Consider the following 19,959-nt stretch of genomic DNA (forward strand, 5'->3'; position numbering starts at 1 on the left):
TAATAAACAATGCAGCTGTGCAATGTGAAAATTTTACAAACAATTTAACGAATAAAAAGCAAACTCGAGGAGTATTCGGAAAAGGGGCAAGGATCTTTCGGTTTCTCGCGGCGCGGCGGTCACCCGAGAACAAGAGTTTTTTTTCATTTCTATCTACCTTCATCTTCAATTGCATCCACGCTCTTTGATGCAACGACACCACTGCGTCAGGTAGTGGCGTCCAAAGGCGTTAGAGTACGAGAGAAAGTATCTAAGAAAACAGGATATATACGACTTCTCTCCGCCGAAGCAATAAACTCACTCGGCTCCTCTCGCGATGTCCATCCTTTGCCTTTGATCCCGACTTTTATTCTGTGCAAAAGTTTCCACGCGATATTCGAACCGTTAGGTCAACTACGGCGCCTAAAGTAATGACGCCCTCCGAGGAATCGCGTCGTTATTCAGGATGGAGAGTCAAGAAAACAGTTGAAACTCGCCAAGTAAAGATTCAGGTTTTCTCCGGAGCACAAAAATGAAAAGGAATGTGATATCATCTCATTAAAGCTGGATAAAAAGTAGCGGGAGAAGATGCACCGTTCCGGTTTGTGTCGGATATCCAATAATACGAATACTTATCTTTGTGGAAATAACTGCGTAAAAATTTGTCGTGCGTGAGTGGAAAATCACAAGGAACGCAACCGTGAAATCAGATACATTTTCTTCTTTTCTCGAAAAAGTAAAATATAATAATAGGAAGCCTCTCGAAATGTAAGGCCGAGGCCGTTTCTTACACGCAGAAAAATATCCCGCGAAAACTTTGAATTATGGCCCATAAAAACTTTGCAAGCCCGGACGATTAAGTCGCCGCATAATATAGCGGTCCATGGAACCTCCGGTGTGCTACGCGAAATACTATTGTGTAACTTACACTCGTGTCCACTAAATGCTTTGCTCTTTTATACTTATACGCGGAATCTTCTTATTTAAACTTTGGCCGAAAAGGGATTAACAGTATTTTATTTCAGAACTATTGTAAAAGAACAAAAACTTTAAAAGACACAATTTTTTAATGTTTCTATATTTTTATGTTCCCGTCCCTTTTGTCTATTTATAAAAGTGAGCCAGTTATATTGTTTTCATTACAATTTTAGTCGCTGTAATTTTCATTACGCGTTGTCGCGCAAATACGAAGGCTATCGTAAAAAAAAAAAAAAAAAATTACGAGCACGAAAGGGAAAACACGAGACGGTTATGTGAATCATAATGTTCACGTGGATGATCTATAAAACAAGAAGCCCGATAGCGCGGAAAGCGGCGTATTGTTTACGAACGGCATTAACGTCAGCGTTACAACCAAAAACAATTAAGATACAAGCTGGCGCAATCAGCCTCCTTCCGGCACCCAGTAGGGGGAGAGAGAGAGAGAGAGAGAGAGAGAGAGAGAGAGAGAGAGAGAGAGAGAGAGAGAGAGAGAGAGAGAGAGAGAGAGAGAGAGAGAGAGAGAGAGAGAGAGAGAGAGAGAGAGAGAGAGAGAGAGAGAGAGAGAGAGAGAGAGAGAGTCAGCGTATTTCTCGGTTTAATCCGACCTGCCAGAGCTCGAGAGAATTGTCTCCAACAAGCATCAACGATTTCGATAAAACACCCTGCATTACAATTATGCGCGACCCTTTGTCGTGTTATCAGCAAGGAATCTCACGCCGTGCCAGAGACCATTTGAAATGAATTTGTTTGTTCAGGCGACCGTAGTCGAGCGTGTCAGATATTTATCGGGGAGCACAAAGCCATAGCGGCGGTCCATTCTATGAACGAGAACCGGCGTAGTTAGAGTGTTCCCTCTCTGACATATCTTTCGCTGTCCTTTCATTAAGAAGGCACAAAAACATTGTGATAGAGCGAATGAAATTCCTGGATTTGAAGTCTCGTTAAAACGTCTCCGGCCGGTGGCACCACGCCAGCAGCTCTATCGCCTGTGGTGATGGATGGTTTTCATGTATACTACCTCAACTCTTTTTAATAACTCCAGTAGGAGAGACAGAACGCGAGAGCGGCTAAATTACGTAAATTAAAAGTCACCGCGGACACGTAACTTGTCCCCGCCATTCCCCGCGGCTTGAATCCGCATCCATATAACCGCGTATACTGTTGTAACTATTTTAACAAAGAGTTATGAGATTGCGACGTATGCGTTTCTCTATATGTATACATATGTATATGATAACTGCATTAATTTATTACACAGTTTTCCACGATTAACAAACGGTCATTGACCTATGAATGAAAGTATCGAGAAAAGATTTATATTTCGATTGCGGTTTATGTTTTTTTTACGTCGATGAAATGTACAATATTTTTCAACGAATTTTCGCATCGCTCTCCGATTACTCGGAAATACCTCTACCGAGGCGACTTCCGTGTACGCGACGACGCAATTAAACGCCGTCTGATAAAGTCGCATGCAAGACCGCCGCGAAGCCAAAAGACCACGGAAAAGGGCGATCGAGAATCAGTGAATGCGAGAAGAGAGAGAACGAGAGAGAGAGAGAGAGAGAGAGAGAGAGAGAGAGAGAGAGAGAAAGAGCAGGACGAGAGCCGGGGATGAAGACGGTGGAAAATCGACGATAGCGAGATGAGGGGATAAATTGAGACGAGGGGAAACGAGTACCGCTTTAAGAGCTTTTAAGCTCGGCGTTAAGCCGGGATTTATTTCTGACCTGTTTACACCGGGGAAACAATTGACCCACGGCACAGTGATACCTAGGCCGGTCTCAAGTGTCTACTCCAAGCAGTCCAGACGAGACTCATTCTATCTGACTAACGATCCCGGCATAGCGAACCACTCGCGAAAGAAACAGTTTATTCCCGCTAAATGGACCTACTCGATGTCATTTTGGTTTAAAGCACGACGGACGAGTATCGTTCCATCGCTTCGACTATCGACGATATCGTCGCTATTGGGAGATCGTAGAATATAATGTTTAAGATACTGCTTCGATATAAATCTACAATTAATTTTATCTATCTATTATTATAATTATGAAATTTCTCTTTACTCACTCAAAAAATATTTTGCTAACTTAGATAGATTTCTAGATGTCTCAATGAAAATTTATCGCTACTTTTTGTATCTGTTAGAATATCGTTTGTCACGTGTAGAATATTTATAGCAACAATAATCTAGCAATATCTCTAGAAAATTTAGATCCCATTGCCAAATAATAATCACAAATATAATTGTCCTTGACAATAGGCCTTAAAGATAAGCATGACAGAAAATTACACTAATGGTACAGATATAAATTCTGTCTCTGTCATTTAAATTGATCAAGTGCAAAATATATGCAGTGTGACAGTATTTGCTGATAATTTATCTGTTTCGGTTAATTCTTTACACCTAGAAAATTTTTGTTCAAGTTGCAAGAGCATTTTTTTCAGTGAACCTTTTGAAAGAATCGTAAATTCTTTAAATGCCCCCCCCCCCCCCAAAAAAGGAATAGAGGAGGAAATTTGATTTAGAATGCAACAATAATTCAGATTTGTTATTTGAATTTCAACTTATTTACATTGCAGTCAGCTATATGCATATGTACATGTATATATACATATATGTATAACATCGTAGATTATAACTGAACGCTACGAATTCTAACTACTCGACAGGTCGTATTCGGCATTTAATCTCATAGTTCATAGTTGCCTAATCTCGCTGTTGTCGCAGCCTCTAAACGCGAACTGCAATAAAACTTATCCCGCTGCAGCCACGCGGCCGTAATGGCCGTTAAGTTCTCGGTGTATCAAACTTTCCAACATAATGCAACATGATTGCATAAGTGCGACTAGCTCTCTTGAAAATAACCGAGTTTTTATCGTTCGTGCAAAAATGTTTATTGCAGAATAAAAAGAGAAAAGAAATTTTTTTCAATAATTTTTTCCGCGACAAGAGAAAAAACCTTTTACCAACTATCATTAACTCTTATATATAATTCGTATAGTCGAGATGGTATAAAGTTTTATGAATATTTATGAATATTTGGGCGTATGAAAAAAAAAAAGCCAAGATGCGATTGAAAAAGAAAGATTGCAGATAGATTGCAACAGCTATAAAAAGATTATGCGCAATATATAATATCACTTAACTGGCATTTATCGTAAATATTTATATCGCCTGACAATCTGAAAGAAATTCACTTTTCACCCGGAGGGGATCAAAAATCCAACCCAACGAGAACTTTTTATTCGCACGGTGTCGACGGAATTTATTTTGCTCCGCGTCGGGGCGCTGACATTTGTATTTATATATCATCGTGCTCTTTCAACGCGCGAGATGCAATAAAGGCGGGAAAAATAGCGCTACCAAAACGAAATTCGCGAATGACCACGTTAAACATCCTTGACAGGAAGCGCGCTCGACTCTGGAAATTCCATGGCCATTAATGGCTTAAAACAACCATATGTTTCTATCCGTTCGACGCAATAATAGCCGCCGGTTTCCCCTCGATAGCGTATATCGGTCTAACGAGTTTACCATGGAATATCCGTTACAATTTACGAAAACTTTTTTTTCCCCCTCCCTCGCCGGAGGAAAACTGTAACGACGTGTCGCGCGATTCTCGCAAATTTATCGGGCACCTCTTCTCTGTACGTCTCGCAAGCTCGTAAGCTATAAATCCTGTCTTTACAGTTAGCGTACACGTTTGTTACAGATCACGTAGCGTCCATCCGACTACCGTGTACGCCATTACGCGTTCTCGTGTAGGAAAGACGCTTATTTCTCCTTCTCCGCCGACAGAGAAGTCCCTTTAAATCTATCAGCCGACAAGTCTCTTGAAAATCTTAAGCGACGCAAGACGGTTTCCTGCACCAGACGAGAATGGTTCCTTGTAAAGAGCTACATTGGTATTGGTGGCAACGTGCTCGTGCATGTCGGGGTTCGCGTGGGGTGCTTAACCCTTCAGAGTTGTCGAGGATCTGTTAGATTTGTCGACGTCCTCGAGTAATCGCATGCATGTGTTAACACTGCGCTACGTTAACAACAATGTAATTAACGGAGAATGTAACTTTTAATACAACTCGTAATTATGAAATTTGTGAAATGTAAAGAAAAAAATTATAAATCGGATATGCAAAGGTTATCGCTGATGTAAAAAAGAAAAAAAAGAAAAAAAAAGGACGGTGAATTAATTAACGCGCGTCATTTCGTAATCGAAGAGATGAATATCCACGATTATGAAAACTTCAATTTAGGACTTCAATTCATGAACGCGAATCCCTCCCAGGATTTCTATAAAAAAGTTAAAAACCAAATGGCACTTCTATCTGTTCAGTGTCAATCCTCCTTTCTCAGCGGCTTTATTCAAGACCCTCCCGAAGGCTCGCGATGCAACATTTGTAAAAGAGAGGCAAGAAGTGGCGGAAACGTGTGCCTCCTTTCGCTCAACGAATTCGAATGGTAGGGAACCGTGCCACAGTGAAAGAACGGATAAGAGAGGGATGTGCTAGGACGGAAGACACGCAGAAAAGGAGAGAAAAAGCCCAAAAGAGGGACAGAGAATGAGAAAGAGAGTACTCGACGTCGGTAGTGGAGTTTGCGTAAAGGGGTTTAGGTAAATTGAAAATGGAATTAAATTCCCTGGGCGCTGCTCGAGAGAGGATACACACGGTACACCCGGAAAGTCGAGAGAGGAAAGATGTACTTGTTGTTTCCTTTTTTTTTTTTTTTTTTTTTTTTCGTATATTTTTGTTTTCATTTTTTTTCGTTGCACCTTTTCCGTCGCCCACTCGCGCCTCATCCCTCGTTACCCTTCCCGTGTCTCTAGCCTCTACCCTACCCGTCCCATCTTTCGGAAGTCATCCACGAACGCGCGCGATGCGAGTAGGTACGTAGGCATACAACGAGCTCAACCGGTGTAAATGGGCGTGCGACGAGGAATACCGTGTTCTTTTCCCTAGTAAATATGCTCGCGTAAATATACATATATATGCTTTCAGCGAAATGTGCATGTTACAACGATGTGAAGACAGAGGTGCACGGGAAAGAAAAATATTTATAGAGAAATTGATGTAACCATCGCAACATTATCGCAAGGTTACGCTTGAAAATGCATGAAATTCTCGTCAATGTAGAAGCAGACAAGATTACATATAATATTTATGTGTCTAAATAATAGTTTATTTTATTGTTTATTTGGAGTTGGGAAAAATTTGCATCTTCGATGATACATATTCCATTCTGACATTCATAAATGGCAAACTCTTTAAGTTCAATGCAAAGGAGATATTTTTCTATATTCTACTTCGTTTAAATATTCATCGAGTATATAATAAAGTTTCTCGACTTAATATGCTAACGTAAAGAAAATCAATGATAGCGGAGCGCTTTATTCCGACTACATCATGATTAAGTTGCGGTCCTTGCTGCATCATGCAACGTATCGATCCGCTAAAATCCGTTGAGTAACGATCAATCAAATGGATACGGGGCTGACTTAGAGCTATAGAAGGTAACACGTTCCTCGTGGCAAATCCTTTGGCAATGTTGAACTCGAGTCCATAATTGAATGCCGCGTATAATAATAATGGAAGATTTTATTGTGAACACTTAGATAAGCAAAATATTTCGCGCAGTGTGTAACCTCTTTTAAGATCTCTTCCGTATATTTATTATTTTGTATATTTTTCTAAAAAGATATCAACGATTATTCGTATAAAAAAATTTTTTTAAATCGTTTATCGTATGAATGAATGACGAAAGATAAGAGACAGTACTAAACACAAGTCATATGATGATGGGTACTTTGTCGACAATTCAATAATACGATTACTCGATAGAACTATGTAAATTTTGTTAATTACCACCGTCTTCTCGAGAATTTCGGAAGGCGGTGGCAGTCCGACTTCTCCCCGAGAAATTTCAGCTAATTCCACGGAGACACAAAGCGCTTAAAATTAGCTCGAAATGCAGCATGAATAATAATATTATGCGAATAAAGAGAAGACACCTTCGTTGAAACTATAACTAATAACGTTTACAGAGCGGTTGAATATTTCATTAAATTGTGTTATAATAAATTGTTTAATGTGAAAAGTGAAGACTATCTTGTTCACAGCACAAAGATCGACAAGTTTCCTCTGATATTTTATACATATATCAAGAAAGAGCGCCGCGTAATATAATTAAAGGGCGAAACATGAGAATCGATACATCATTTAGAAGGCGTTTATACCATAATTATAATTAATTGAGAGTCACTTGTATGCAATACAAAGTAAAAGTAAAATCGTAAATGCGCCGTGTATGTTAATCACGTCGTCTGTAATGTCGCTCTAGTATGTCGTCATTTGTAAGCGTGTTAACTCGATTACATGCAATGCAATTTAACCGCACCGTGATTTGTTTACGGGAATTTGATAATGTATGAAGTAAAACGGACCAAAGCGTGTTTGGAGTGAATATTGTGTTTCCCATTAAGCAACTTGGTATATTGATAATAATACATACGTACACGATAGTCTTGTATGCGCTCATAAGATAGATCACTTATTGTGTCACGAAATGCGTAGTATAATTAGTAAATGAAAGATTAAATCGTAAAGCAAATTTACAAAACCATATCATCGCATCCATAATAATCGTATACCTATTATTTGCTTAATTTACCAATTACGAGAAAAAAACCGATTAATCACAATGTAATATTTTACAAATTCAATTCATTATTTATCACAATGTAATATTTGACAAATTTAATTTATTATTTTAAAAATTATAAAAGCGATAAACATTATAAACCGGGGAGTAAGAGTAATGTGCAGAAAGGATATCTCGTTTATTATTAATTTATCATCCATGGTGCCAAAATTTGAAAAAAAAAATATCAAGAATATACCTACAATATTGTCGAAAATCATTTCTCGCAAATATACTGCTAATTAATTTCTGTCAAAACACTCAATTACTGAAAATATTTTTTAATCGTTACTTTGTGTGTGTGTGCGCAAATAATCATAACTTTTAATACTTAAATTTTAGAGCATTATAATTTTAATAAATTTAGAAAATTAAACGTTTTTTATTAAATTTAATTGATTACATTATTTTTTTAACACCCGTAAAAGTAGACAAGTTTACTTTTACGACAAAAATTGACGTAAAAGTCTTTCAGTTTAATTTATTGTAAAAGAAAATCTCTAAAAAAAGTCGATTAAAAGGGAAATCATTCAATAATATGGTAAAGTAAGGTGACATGCATTTTACATGCTGCGTTCTCACCTAAAACTATATTTAATCTATATTCACGTAGTCAATTTGCATATTACTACATATGCATTATGTCCATCATAAATTAACTGATGTTATGAAGGTTTTCGTTATCTATTGGATATTCATGCATCGTGTAGAGTACGCAATATACCACACATTATATACGTAATTACTTACACACGTGAATTAACTTTATTATGCGCTTGATTATTTTATTACCAGATGGTCATCTAAATGAGATTTGTCCAAGTACTTTTCTGAATTTCCAACTGTTTTCATGCAAAATGCAAAAATAATATTAACAGAGCAATACTATTTTTTCATTTTTTTTAAATCTAAAATATAAGATTATACTTTACGACTGCTATGAATATTCATTCCTGTTTTCATTAATGGCTCATTGCGCTGCGAATGATCTGCCAACGTGAGGATATGATAACGCACGTTAAGAAGTAAGAGGAACAGACGCAAGGATGATGTTACTGCCAGGATTATCCATAAAAATGCAAAAGAGGATGCATAACAATTCCAATAAACACCGTCTTAATGAGAAGCGGCTCTGACTTTAGGAAAGCGCCTGTTCCCTCTTAATCGTACTTTGTAGAAAAGTTTTATAAAATTATGGAAAAGTTTCGCGCGACCGTAATTATCACCTGGGGACGAAGGCGTCGCCACTAACAACGCGATAAATTCATTTTCTTTTAGACACGCTCACGATTAATTTTTTCATATCAAATATGTAAGAAATTTATGCGCGCGTAATATTTTTCAAATATATATATATGTATAAAAGATTCGATGCACACTTCTTTAGGAAAGATTGTATCACGAAAGATGAAAAAGAAATGCACACGTGCAATCGTCATTGGCGTCAGTAGTTTGTAACTTTTTTCATCATCTTGCTTCTATAGAAATCAATAAAACATGCGTAGGATTTATTTTCATTTCTCACAAGAAATTCTTCTTATATTTTCGAACGTAACGCGAAATACAGGATCGTGGAAAATAGGGGCAATTTAAAAGTTAAATCGCGCCATTGGACGCAAACGGGAAAAAAACTTCGCAAACACACACACACACACACACACGCATACGCATACACGTGTAGCATTTATTTATAACGTATTCTATACAGTCACCTCTGTGTTTCGCTGTAAAACCGCAGCATCTCGCGCGATGCATATACAGTGAACCACTCTAGAAAAAGACAACGAAGAAGTCGTCCCGTAAGTTTTATAAAAGTTTACAGTGGCGACAAACTTTTGACCAGAGCATCGCATCGGGGTCCGTACGTGCATCTCTTTCATTTTATTCTTATTCAATTTTCCGGAAAATAAGCGATTATTTCAATACGATTACAAATTCTACTTTTGTATTCGTCTAATGCGTGATTTATACCATACTAAATACATTAAGTTATATATTTACAAAGATTTCCAACACAAATGTTATACGGTTATATAATCAACTCACGCTGCTCTTTCTTTAAATACCTTTTAGATATCGCGCAGAAGGCCTAGTAATAACGTCGACATTTCAACGAAAAGAGGATAACAAAAAAGCCGTGACCGGAATAGAATTTTGAAATATGGGACCTATTTTATCGCGGACACTGATATAAAAAAAAAAAAAGAAGCATGTCCCCCTTGTTGCCATGAAATATTTGCCATCGTGGGTTCAGCGTGTACAGCCGATAAAACAAAATCCGATTAAATGCTTTGTTTTCGTCACGCTTTTTTTCCCGCACTACGACGCTGGTCGCGCCTGTGCCCTAATTGATTTGCCGAGTAATGGATCAGCCCGCATGTTACGAGCAAGCATCAGGGCAGCGATCAGTGTAATACGACACTCTTGTATACAACCGCGCAATATATTTCACACTATATTTATCGGCGATCTTATTAACTCCAAGTATACACACATTATTAAGCTGATGAAGGAAACTTTCAGAAATTCGGTCACTCTCTTATTTTCACCCCAGAAAGATGATTGATTTCACGAAGCTTAACGCCCGCTTCAATAGCTCTACAAATATTTTCGACGCCAATTCTGGATCAATATAAAGCTGCGATTGCTACAAATGATGTTAAATTAATACATCTATGATGTAAGTAATAGTTAGTTAATACTAATATTAGACGATATCAGTTGTGATTATGTCGGTTACACATTAATTCCTTTGCGATCCTTTCGCATGTATGGGATTAAAAGCTGATATATGCGAATGCCACGCGGATTATTTTATTGCACTGATATGGCGTACAGACCAACTAAGTATCTTGTAATATATTGCACCACCTAGCTATAATTATATTAGTATTGTGACAATAAAATGTTGACAAACTCGCTGTAGTATTTAAAAAATTCTCTAATGCGTGTTAGAAAAATAAAAATCCAACGGCATTTATTATCATGGACTTTTCTATTATCAAAACTGCTTGATTATGTTAAGCCTGGTATGGGGTTAGCCATGCATGCTCGAGGCACTCACAGACTTGACCAACTTAAGGGTTAGTCTTGGCCCAAGGTGAAGAGTAATAGACAGGGGAGTCGGCGAACTATATACGAGGTACTAGAGATAGTGAAGTGTAATACCGCGTGTGCTGGAGAGTATAATAACGTTATACTGCTAACTAACTTCTCGCCAACGTTACTGCCTACTATATCAGCCTTGTATCCTTAGTCGTTTCACATGAAGCTAGTGAGAGTTTTGCACATCAACAAATAGATAGAATTACATTATTCATTAAGGCAAAGATAAGAAATTAATAGATACACAGAAAAAAAGAATATTCTTATTTTGACAATATCTTTAGTTTCAAAATGTAAATCTTCAAATGAAATTATATTCCGTTAAATAAGGAAAATTTGCTTGGCTAAAGATATTTTACATATATAGTTTAATCAAGAAAATATATCTATTCTTGTTATTTAAGAATAATTTTCATGAATGGAGAGAAAAAAATGTTGGATAAAAAATAACACATGTTCAAATTATGAAGATTATAATTTTCTTAGAGTTAAAATAATTATTTTATAAAAAGAATATTTTTATTTTGACAATATCTCTAGTTTCAAAATGTAAATCTTCAAAGAGATTATATTGCGTTAAACCAAGAAAATTTGCTTGGCTGAAAACATTTTATATAGTTCAACCAAGAAAAATATATTTTTGTTATTTAAGAATAATTTTCTTGAATGGAGAGGAAATAATGTTGGATAGAAAAAATAGCACATGTTCAAATCAAAGATTATAATTTTCTTAGAGTTAAAATAATGATTTTATTCTTGAAATGACAATTGTAATATTGAAATAAGATTATAATATTGTTGAAATTTAAGATTTTTAAATTCTTCTAAGAAGAATTATAAATTATTGCGTATATATGAAACAATTAGCGCGTTTATATATGAGTATAAAAGTTTTGATTTGACACTTACTTTTTTTCTGTGTACATGTGTCAGTTTATACTATAATGCTCTGTAAAAATGCAAGCAAAAAACTTTCGGAAAATAAAATGCTGCGATAAATTCAGCCAATAATTAAGAGTATACTGCACGTGAAGCTCGATTAATTTTCTGTGTAATATAATCTACAAAAAAAAAATGTACGCAAAAATTATGTTGTCAGGATATAACGAAGGTAATTTACAAGATGCAATAATAATACAGTCTTTTCAGAATAGTTTAGTCAGGTGAGAAAAGAGGCAATACATAGCGATGTGATAGGATCCAATGAACTGGTAATCACACGACGACGATAGCGCGATCGAACGTCGTTTATTTGCAACGCTGTGTTTGACGCGTTCAGTTAAACGATCTCGGCAAGACGCCTCGCGGGAGCAATCAAAGTGTAATAGAATGTTCTCAATAAATTGCGCACGTATCCTGCATGCTGTCCTGATTCCCCGCATAATGTCGCCAAGTGAATAAAAACAGTTGCTACGTCACAGTTCGTGCGTAACATTTACAGACATAAAAGCTTGCTTCATAAATGCATTTTTCAAAATTGCAAATTTATAGAAAATTTATAGAAAATTTATAGAAAATTCTGTTTGAATAATTGCATGTGTATTATGTATTTTCCAAATGTGCAAATAAAAGAGAGCTTTACAAGAAAATGGAAATTTTATATTTTAAAAATAATAGAACGTAACGTTAGTTGAAAAGTTTAATTCTCAACGAATAGCTGCTTGAAGAAATAGATATACCATTCATACGCTTCGTAAATTGTAGGGCCTTTATCGATTTTTCTTGTAATGAAGTGGGGCTTGTTAATATGCTCCGAAGTAATTCCATAGGTAATCCGTACTAATCGATCTTTAATCGTATACCTGCGATCCGGTTTGATTGAGAGTTTTTTATATTTTATTTGAAATCCTGACTGCCTGCGCCTGGCATCAGTAGCGCGCTCGTTCATCATGTGTCGGATCGCTATAATCGAACATTTTCGAGAGTGATTAAATTGTCAACAGTTCACCTGATACCTCGCTACATCCTTTCTTTCCTAACCTCAATATCGCTCTCGATATTGCTAATTTCCCGTAGAATTTTCAAGTATCGCTATTATTTGGAATATTGTGGAAACTGTCAAGTACGTGAAGCAGAAATAACCGATCACAGCCAAAACGAATAAAACGAATGCATTTCAAATAGTGAAACAAAGAGAATATGTCGGGGAAAAAAAATATGGAAATTACTTTATATCGATCTTACGATTGGAAAATCATTTTACAAAAACCGACAAAATCAAATGATATCCAAAGCGGTACTTGAGATTTGGGAATATATGTCATATCTATCTATAATCAATTAGGTCACACAGAACCGCCGCAACTGTTGACCATCGGTCCGAAAAGTTTAATGAAAGCTTTTCAAAATTCACCAGACGTATTCTTTATCGAGAACATTCTTCATCGAAGCAATTAAAGTACCTATGCAGTTTGCATAAACCATTGTTCTCAATGAGCAAAATTAGCGAAATGTTAATCTATTCAAGCGTACTATCGTGCTTAAATAGACGGTGCATAACATATAATGAGGAATATAAATAAAAACACCAAAGTTCTCTTCGGTATCAATTATCGTATCAGCTATCGCATTACTTAAGATCTTGTGATATACTAGATAATTGCGTCGTCTATAGCTTACCTGATGCCACCACGAGTCGTGTCGTAATTCAACGTACGAGATTCGTGCCGCCACGTGACATAGCCGGTGGGTTGCGGTATATTGCTGACTACACACTTCAGCTCTATTGTGCTACCTGGTTTGTAGAACTTATCGGCAGCCGTAGTACCATGCTCATCGACTATTTCCACCCTCGGTACTGCGACAAAAATCAATTAACATAGTTAGCACCAGATGTATATTTTAATTCGATTTAAATTTAATTTTTATTAAATTAATGACAGAGTAACGATTGTATAAATGAATAAATAGAAAGTGCAAACGTTACTTTTTAGATTAAAGCTAATAAAACTGCCATAGAAAGTGCTTTTCACTTATAAACATTTCATTGAGCGGATGATAAATGAATGCTAACAATCATCTAAATCAAACGATCTCACTAAGTGCTCGATCCGAGATCAAAGTAGCACGGCGTCATTGGACGTGCGAGCAAATGAGGCTTTGGGATCGAATAGTGGCAAGCATTAGTTGCGGTTTCCGAAGCGAAGTCAAGCTTAATTACTATCGTAAAGCAACGGGAAATCGTTACTTTTCCTTTTAGTGTCCATCGCTCGTTTCTCGATCACGTAACGTTCAATTGAGCTGCCGAAGTTTTACTTCGTTTAGGAATTTTCGCATTTCGCGAAGCGAGCTCTCTAGTTCGATAGTAGACGATAAAATGGAAAGCGATTATTCGCTTTCTAACAATTCTTGCATATCGTAAAGTTATTAAGCACAAATTGTTTTCTCTCTCAAATATATCATATCAGATCATATCTCTTTATTCAGCAATTTTCTTCCAAATAGGTAACACGCAATATAGATGATAAGTGCACGATTAATTGTACCTATCATCTTAAGTGTGGTGTTACAAAGATAAGAGCTGCAACGAGCAAACGGCGCGGCGTGACCTATCTATAATCAACTGAACAACGTAGCCAAACCAACGCAGCGATTCACGATTCGCGCTTCGATGAACAAACAAAGAAAAATAAAAGGTATAAAAACTTGCAAAGTTGAAAGACAGAAAAATAAAGGACGACGGAAGGGACAATTCTTTACAGTTCTTACAGTTGCTTAGATCATCAATGAGTTTTTTAATGGAATCGTAAGATGAGAGTGTGGAATATATATATATATATATATATATAATAAGATGAAATACTTTCTTATTACGTTTCTCGCACGGAGGAGCAATGTCACGCCGCGATAAGCAGAAAAAGAAAAAAAAAATAAGACGAAGAAAATACGAGAAGACGGAAACAACAGAGCGACAATTGTCGCGAGGAGAACGAGAGCGGGAATCAACCTATAAATACCAGGCGAACAATCGGGAGGGTGGAACCCTTCGCTTCGTGGCGCCAGCTAATCAAAGCCTTGGCGGACTGATTCCGTACTACCCTCGCATCCCTCGCTGCCCTTCCCATCCTCCTGACACCGGCCAAACAATGCTTGACAGCGACAAACTTTTGCAACGTCCATTTAGGAAAAACTCCATTTGCACCCAAATGAAGGCAACCGAGTGGTCCTGCCTGCGTCTCTTGTGGGCATCTCCTTTCTTTTCCACGCTAGAATTCAACGTTTCACGTTGTCGCCGACCTTGTCGTCGCTATTCAATCTGTATCGCAACCGACAACGTTCGCGCATTGTTATAGGACAAACCCGCCCACCAACGAACGCATCTACGTGTTAACTATCTGTTATTGTGTCCCGTGTCATTACTGACCGCTTTTCTATCTTTTTTCCAGTATGAAACTCGGGATGTCCATTGGGGAAAAAAAAAAAAAAAAAAAAGTAACAACCCGTTAGAATAGATCGAAACACAACCAGGCACAAAAAAGCTTACCGAGAAATTTTTTTTATTTTCCTTTTTTTTTTTCATTTTTTTTGAATGACAGAAACTGGAGTCGATTCGCGCGCTCAGATTTATCCATTTTTGCTTCTTTATTTATCGAGTTACCAATGTGTGTCTCCCTTGCGGTCGGTATACTCCGGATACATCCTTTGAGGCTGTGACTTGTAGCGCACGTCCTTTGAGAGTTGCTTTCTCTCGCGTACGACGTCTCGTCCTACGCTCTTTGCTCTTTCTTTGTTGTTTTTATAGGGGAATGTACAAAGAGATATTCGCGGCGAAATTCTCTTTCGCTGCTTTTAACCTCGCGTAACATGTCGATAGAAAAGCGAGCTCGAAGAAAAAGAATCTGTTTGAGCCAAAGCGCAAAAATATTTCAATATTTTTTGTTTTAACACATAAGTACGATGTTTTTCAACAACTGTCGCGTCATATTCTTCCTTTCGCCATTTTGTACATAGGTTTTGTTTAAAAAAAATACGAATATTATAATAATATTATACCAACAGCGTAAGTGTATTCACGAAGGGAAAATATATGTCGGCATGCAAGAGCTTTGTAGTTTAAGCTATATAAGTACGGCTGTGTTTAACTGGAAGGTTGATATAAACCACGAGACTTGAATGTAAAAATAAATAAATTATGAACAAATAGAGAATGTTCCCGTATGTTTATTTGCAGCTTATGGAAAACTCCGTTTCCACAAACGTAATTACAGCGTTCATTTCATGGTATTTTAAATGAATTTAAAAAAATATTCAGTCGGTCAAAACGAGCTGTTCTCGAAATATTATATAAAAAAGAAGCTTGATACGTATCTATCTGGAAACATTTTCTTGCGTACTTCAACTCCTTTCATCGAAAATTTATCGCAATAAATGAATCTAGGTAATCTGTATTATACAACGTAATTAAGCAATGAGATTAACGCTGTATTTCATGAACGTTTCGACTGGGTGTTCTCTGTATTTCGTATCCCGAGGGCGCGCGTACATCCCTTGTGCACCCACAAACGGTCGCGTGCAATTACAAGCAGACACTTTGAACACGAGACCCATCGTTGATACGTGGTTTACTGCGAGTATCCGTACGACATGCTCGACGAAATTACCACGAAGGATGTAGGAAGCTCAACATGAAGCGCAAAAAAACCTAGTAAAACGAGAAGGATACGCCGTGCGAGTAAAATCAAATGGAATAGGAAAGTTTGACATGAAACTCGGGATATATTAGGAATTTCTGTAGGGAGAGACCACGGCAAACTACCAATTTCAAGTTTACGCGTCTAACTTTTTCGCGTATACATACATATTATTCCCGTAAAGTTGACGAACACGTATCAAAAATCACTGAAACGTTAATACGATTCGAAAAAAAGCCGCATAGAACGCGATCAAGTAGGCAATATCGTTCAAAATTGTATGTTTACTTTTATCTAAATTATATTATATATTTTATTATATAATATTAGTATACATGTTATTCTGTAATTATAAGTAATATAGTTGGGAAAACGATTAATTAGACTTAATTAGATTTATCTCTTTTATACATTCACGAGATAAGATTTTCTTTGAAAAGACCATGGTAGTCTTTTTATGTAAAATCAAAGAGAAAACTTTTTGGAGAGAAAATATACTTTAATAAATTAAGTCGAGCAGATTTAAAGATACATTTGATACTTGCGTTATCGTAACGTACAATTTGTCATATCGATAAATATATTAATCTAATTATAAATTAGATTCAACTTCACACTCGACAAATTTGAAAGAAATACAGGACAAAATAAAGAAATGATCTTTTCCTGTCAGTCCTCCCAGTGACATAGAGACGACGGAAACGCGACCTCGAGCACGGAATTTAGGAGTGGTAAACGTGCGTCTGGACAGCGAAATTCACACATACATAGGCGTTCATCTCCCCAGAGAAACAAGAGGCGCGTATGCACGCGCGACCCCGGAGGTCACGCGTGTATGCATATGCATCCCCGGGACTCGGCGATGCACAAGCGGCGAGATTGCCAGCCGTATGCATGGGAATCACGTTGTTGTGATGTACGATTCGAGCAGCACCATAGTATACGCCACCATATGCCGACGTCGCGTCTCTTTGCAACCCCCGGCGGCATCCACATCTCGTCGGAGTCGTTTCGCCCATCGGCGCGGCCGATGTATATGCAGTCTTACGACCCGGTACTTTTGCATCGAGAGAGAGAGAGAGAGAGAGAGAGAGAAGGGAGGGGGGGGGAACGCATTCCCACCGCATTTTACAACGGGGGATAAACCGCCGCGCTGCTATTCCCGAACGTTGGGTTAGACCGCATTCGCACCAAAAATAATCCCCTCCGACGTTGTTTCCGACGTTCCACCGATCTCTCTCCACCCATATTACGCGCTTATCTCCTTTCACCCGCTATCTTTTTCCTCCATTTTCTCTCCATTCACCTTTTTATCTCGTTCTTCCTTTTTCTTTTTTTCTTCCTTTCGCTCTCTCTTTCTCTCTCCAATATGTATATATATATATATATATATATATATACCCCTCGATTATATACTGCGTGCCATCGCTTGCCCAATACCAAAGTTGGCTGCTTTCACCTTTGTGTTGCGTCGCGCGATAATGGACAGACAAATTGCTCTCTTTAGCCGCGAGGCAGGGACGTGACTGCATGACAGAGTTAATGTCCTTCGCGTATGGTAGAAAAGACACATCTAAATTCGTTAAATTCGTTTGTTTGGACAAGGAACAAATGCATTAGCAGATGACCAACGAGTAACCACTGTGAATTAACTATAAAATAATGTTATTATATTTTTTATAAATGTTTATAAAATATGAATGTAATACCATTTTTTTTTTTTTTTTTTTTTTTTTATATAATCGCATATAATAGTATTACGTTTTTTAACGATAAGAATTATTCCATTACGTTATATATGTATAATTGTACGAAAATATATATCGCGAACAATCTCCCTTACACATATACAAATCATATACATATATATACATATATGTATGTATTACGTGAGATATGCATATACAATAAGGGAGATTGTTGACGATATATATTTTCGTGCAACTATATTATGAATGTGATGATATCGCGAATTGACTTGTAGACTAGCGAGACGCACGTATCTAACGTCAAGAGCTTTTAATTAAAATATGGAGATCAGAGCGCAAAGCCGACCATTGTGGCTTCGAGTGGGACTGCAATAATAACAGATAATATATCGCTCGTGAAAAGCCGCTGTAACTGGCTCTTTGAAACAATGAATTCAAATCCGAGACTCGTTACTGTTGGTGGAACAATAACGTCTCAAATCCAGGTCCTCGCCGATTGCCAAAGCTATATTTATCGCAAATATTATCCCACATCTTTTCTTCGTCCGGAAGGCTAATGCACTTATTGTATTTATGTATATTAGCGTACGGTGCACTTTTTTAACCACCCTTTCAAAGTCTGAATCTACGCGATATATATCCATGACATTCAATTCGTTTCGCGTCATCGTATAAATTGCGCGCACGTGATGTTCACCGCGACGGCGTTTTAATACAGCGCCGTTAATCAAACAGATAATCTTAACCGTACTTTAGCCGTTAGCGCTATATCGAACATATTATCGTCTGATTTTTATTGGAATTTTACGGCTCGGTTATTACAGATGGTCGCATCACGTCGAAACGACACTCGCGCGAGTGCACACACAGAGCCAATTTGCACATGAGAGAAGCCAGATATAATAATTATACGTGAAAAATGTTAAGCGGTTTTCCCTCTCCGATTCTGCTGGGACTTGCAATTTCCCGTGATTCGATTTTTCATTTCTTTTAATACGATTTACTAAAAGCACGCACCATGAGACATATCCTCGTTAGCCCACTCTGGCTCGTTTTAGTTTACTATTGATTGGTATGCCAATCATTATCTCCATTTCACGCTACGCTACAGAATTCAGTGTCTGGTCCTCGCACCGAACATTAACGGATATTGCGAATCGATGTATTTCGATGTGACCACACACTCAATCCTTTCGGTTTGAAAATCAGCCATGTCTCAATTGTCGAAAATACACGATCAGAGAACGATGCAGTTCCTCGGATCAAAGGGAACGAGAACGAGAGATAGATAGATAGAGAGAAAGAGAGAGAGAGAGAGAGAGAGAGAGAGAGAGAGAGAGGGAGAGAGAGGGAGAGAGCAACAAGCTTTACTTAAACATACTATTATTCAGTAAACCGCAGAGATTTTGCGGCTCAAGCGTAATAACGCTTAACTCGAGCGACAGAATTGATTCTTTAATTCTGATAGAGGATTTCTGATAACAGAGAAAAAAAATCTCTCTTTATAGATTTATTCCTTCAAATTTTTAATTTTATTTCTGCCTACTCTTTTTATTCTCCTACATATATATTACAATTGTTTTATTTTTTTTTTTTTTCTGTTATATTTATTCATTTAATTTCTCGAAAAAGCAGCTTAATAATATTAATTACATTAGTAAAATTATAAATGACAGTTAGGAGTATTATGACGCTTTCATAATCCAATATTATCTACTATTATAGTATCGCTACATTTTCTATAATATTAAACTCTGTGCGGATGTCTCTCTGAATGTGGAGAAATGCACTTTAAGCACGTAGACAAAAGGAAACTAGAAACACAAAGGAGAAAGGAAAAAAAAACATAAAA

At 37.2% G+C, this 19,959-nt stretch overlaps 1 protein-coding gene across 5 annotated transcripts in view; it reads right to left on the reverse strand.

Moving 5' to 3' along the window:
- The window catches only part of LOC140664577 (zwei Ig domain protein zig-8), a 123,248-nt gene that overhangs the window by 25,780 nt on the left and 77,509 nt on the right, over positions 1-19,959 (reverse strand). For all 5 annotated transcript variants that reach the window (XM_072889785.1, XM_072889784.1, XM_072889782.1 and 2 more), the window contains one exon: positions 13,388-13,565. In XM_072889785.1, the coding sequence (XP_072745886.1) occupies positions 13,388-13,565 (178 nt within the window). The remainder of the gene's footprint in view (positions 1-13,387; positions 13,566-19,959) is intronic.

The sequence above is a fragment of the Anoplolepis gracilipes genome, chromosome 4, assembly GCF_047496725.1.
Source record: "Anoplolepis gracilipes chromosome 4, ASM4749672v1, whole genome shotgun sequence".
NCBI lineage: Eukaryota > Metazoa > Arthropoda > Insecta > Hymenoptera > Formicidae > Anoplolepis > Anoplolepis gracilipes.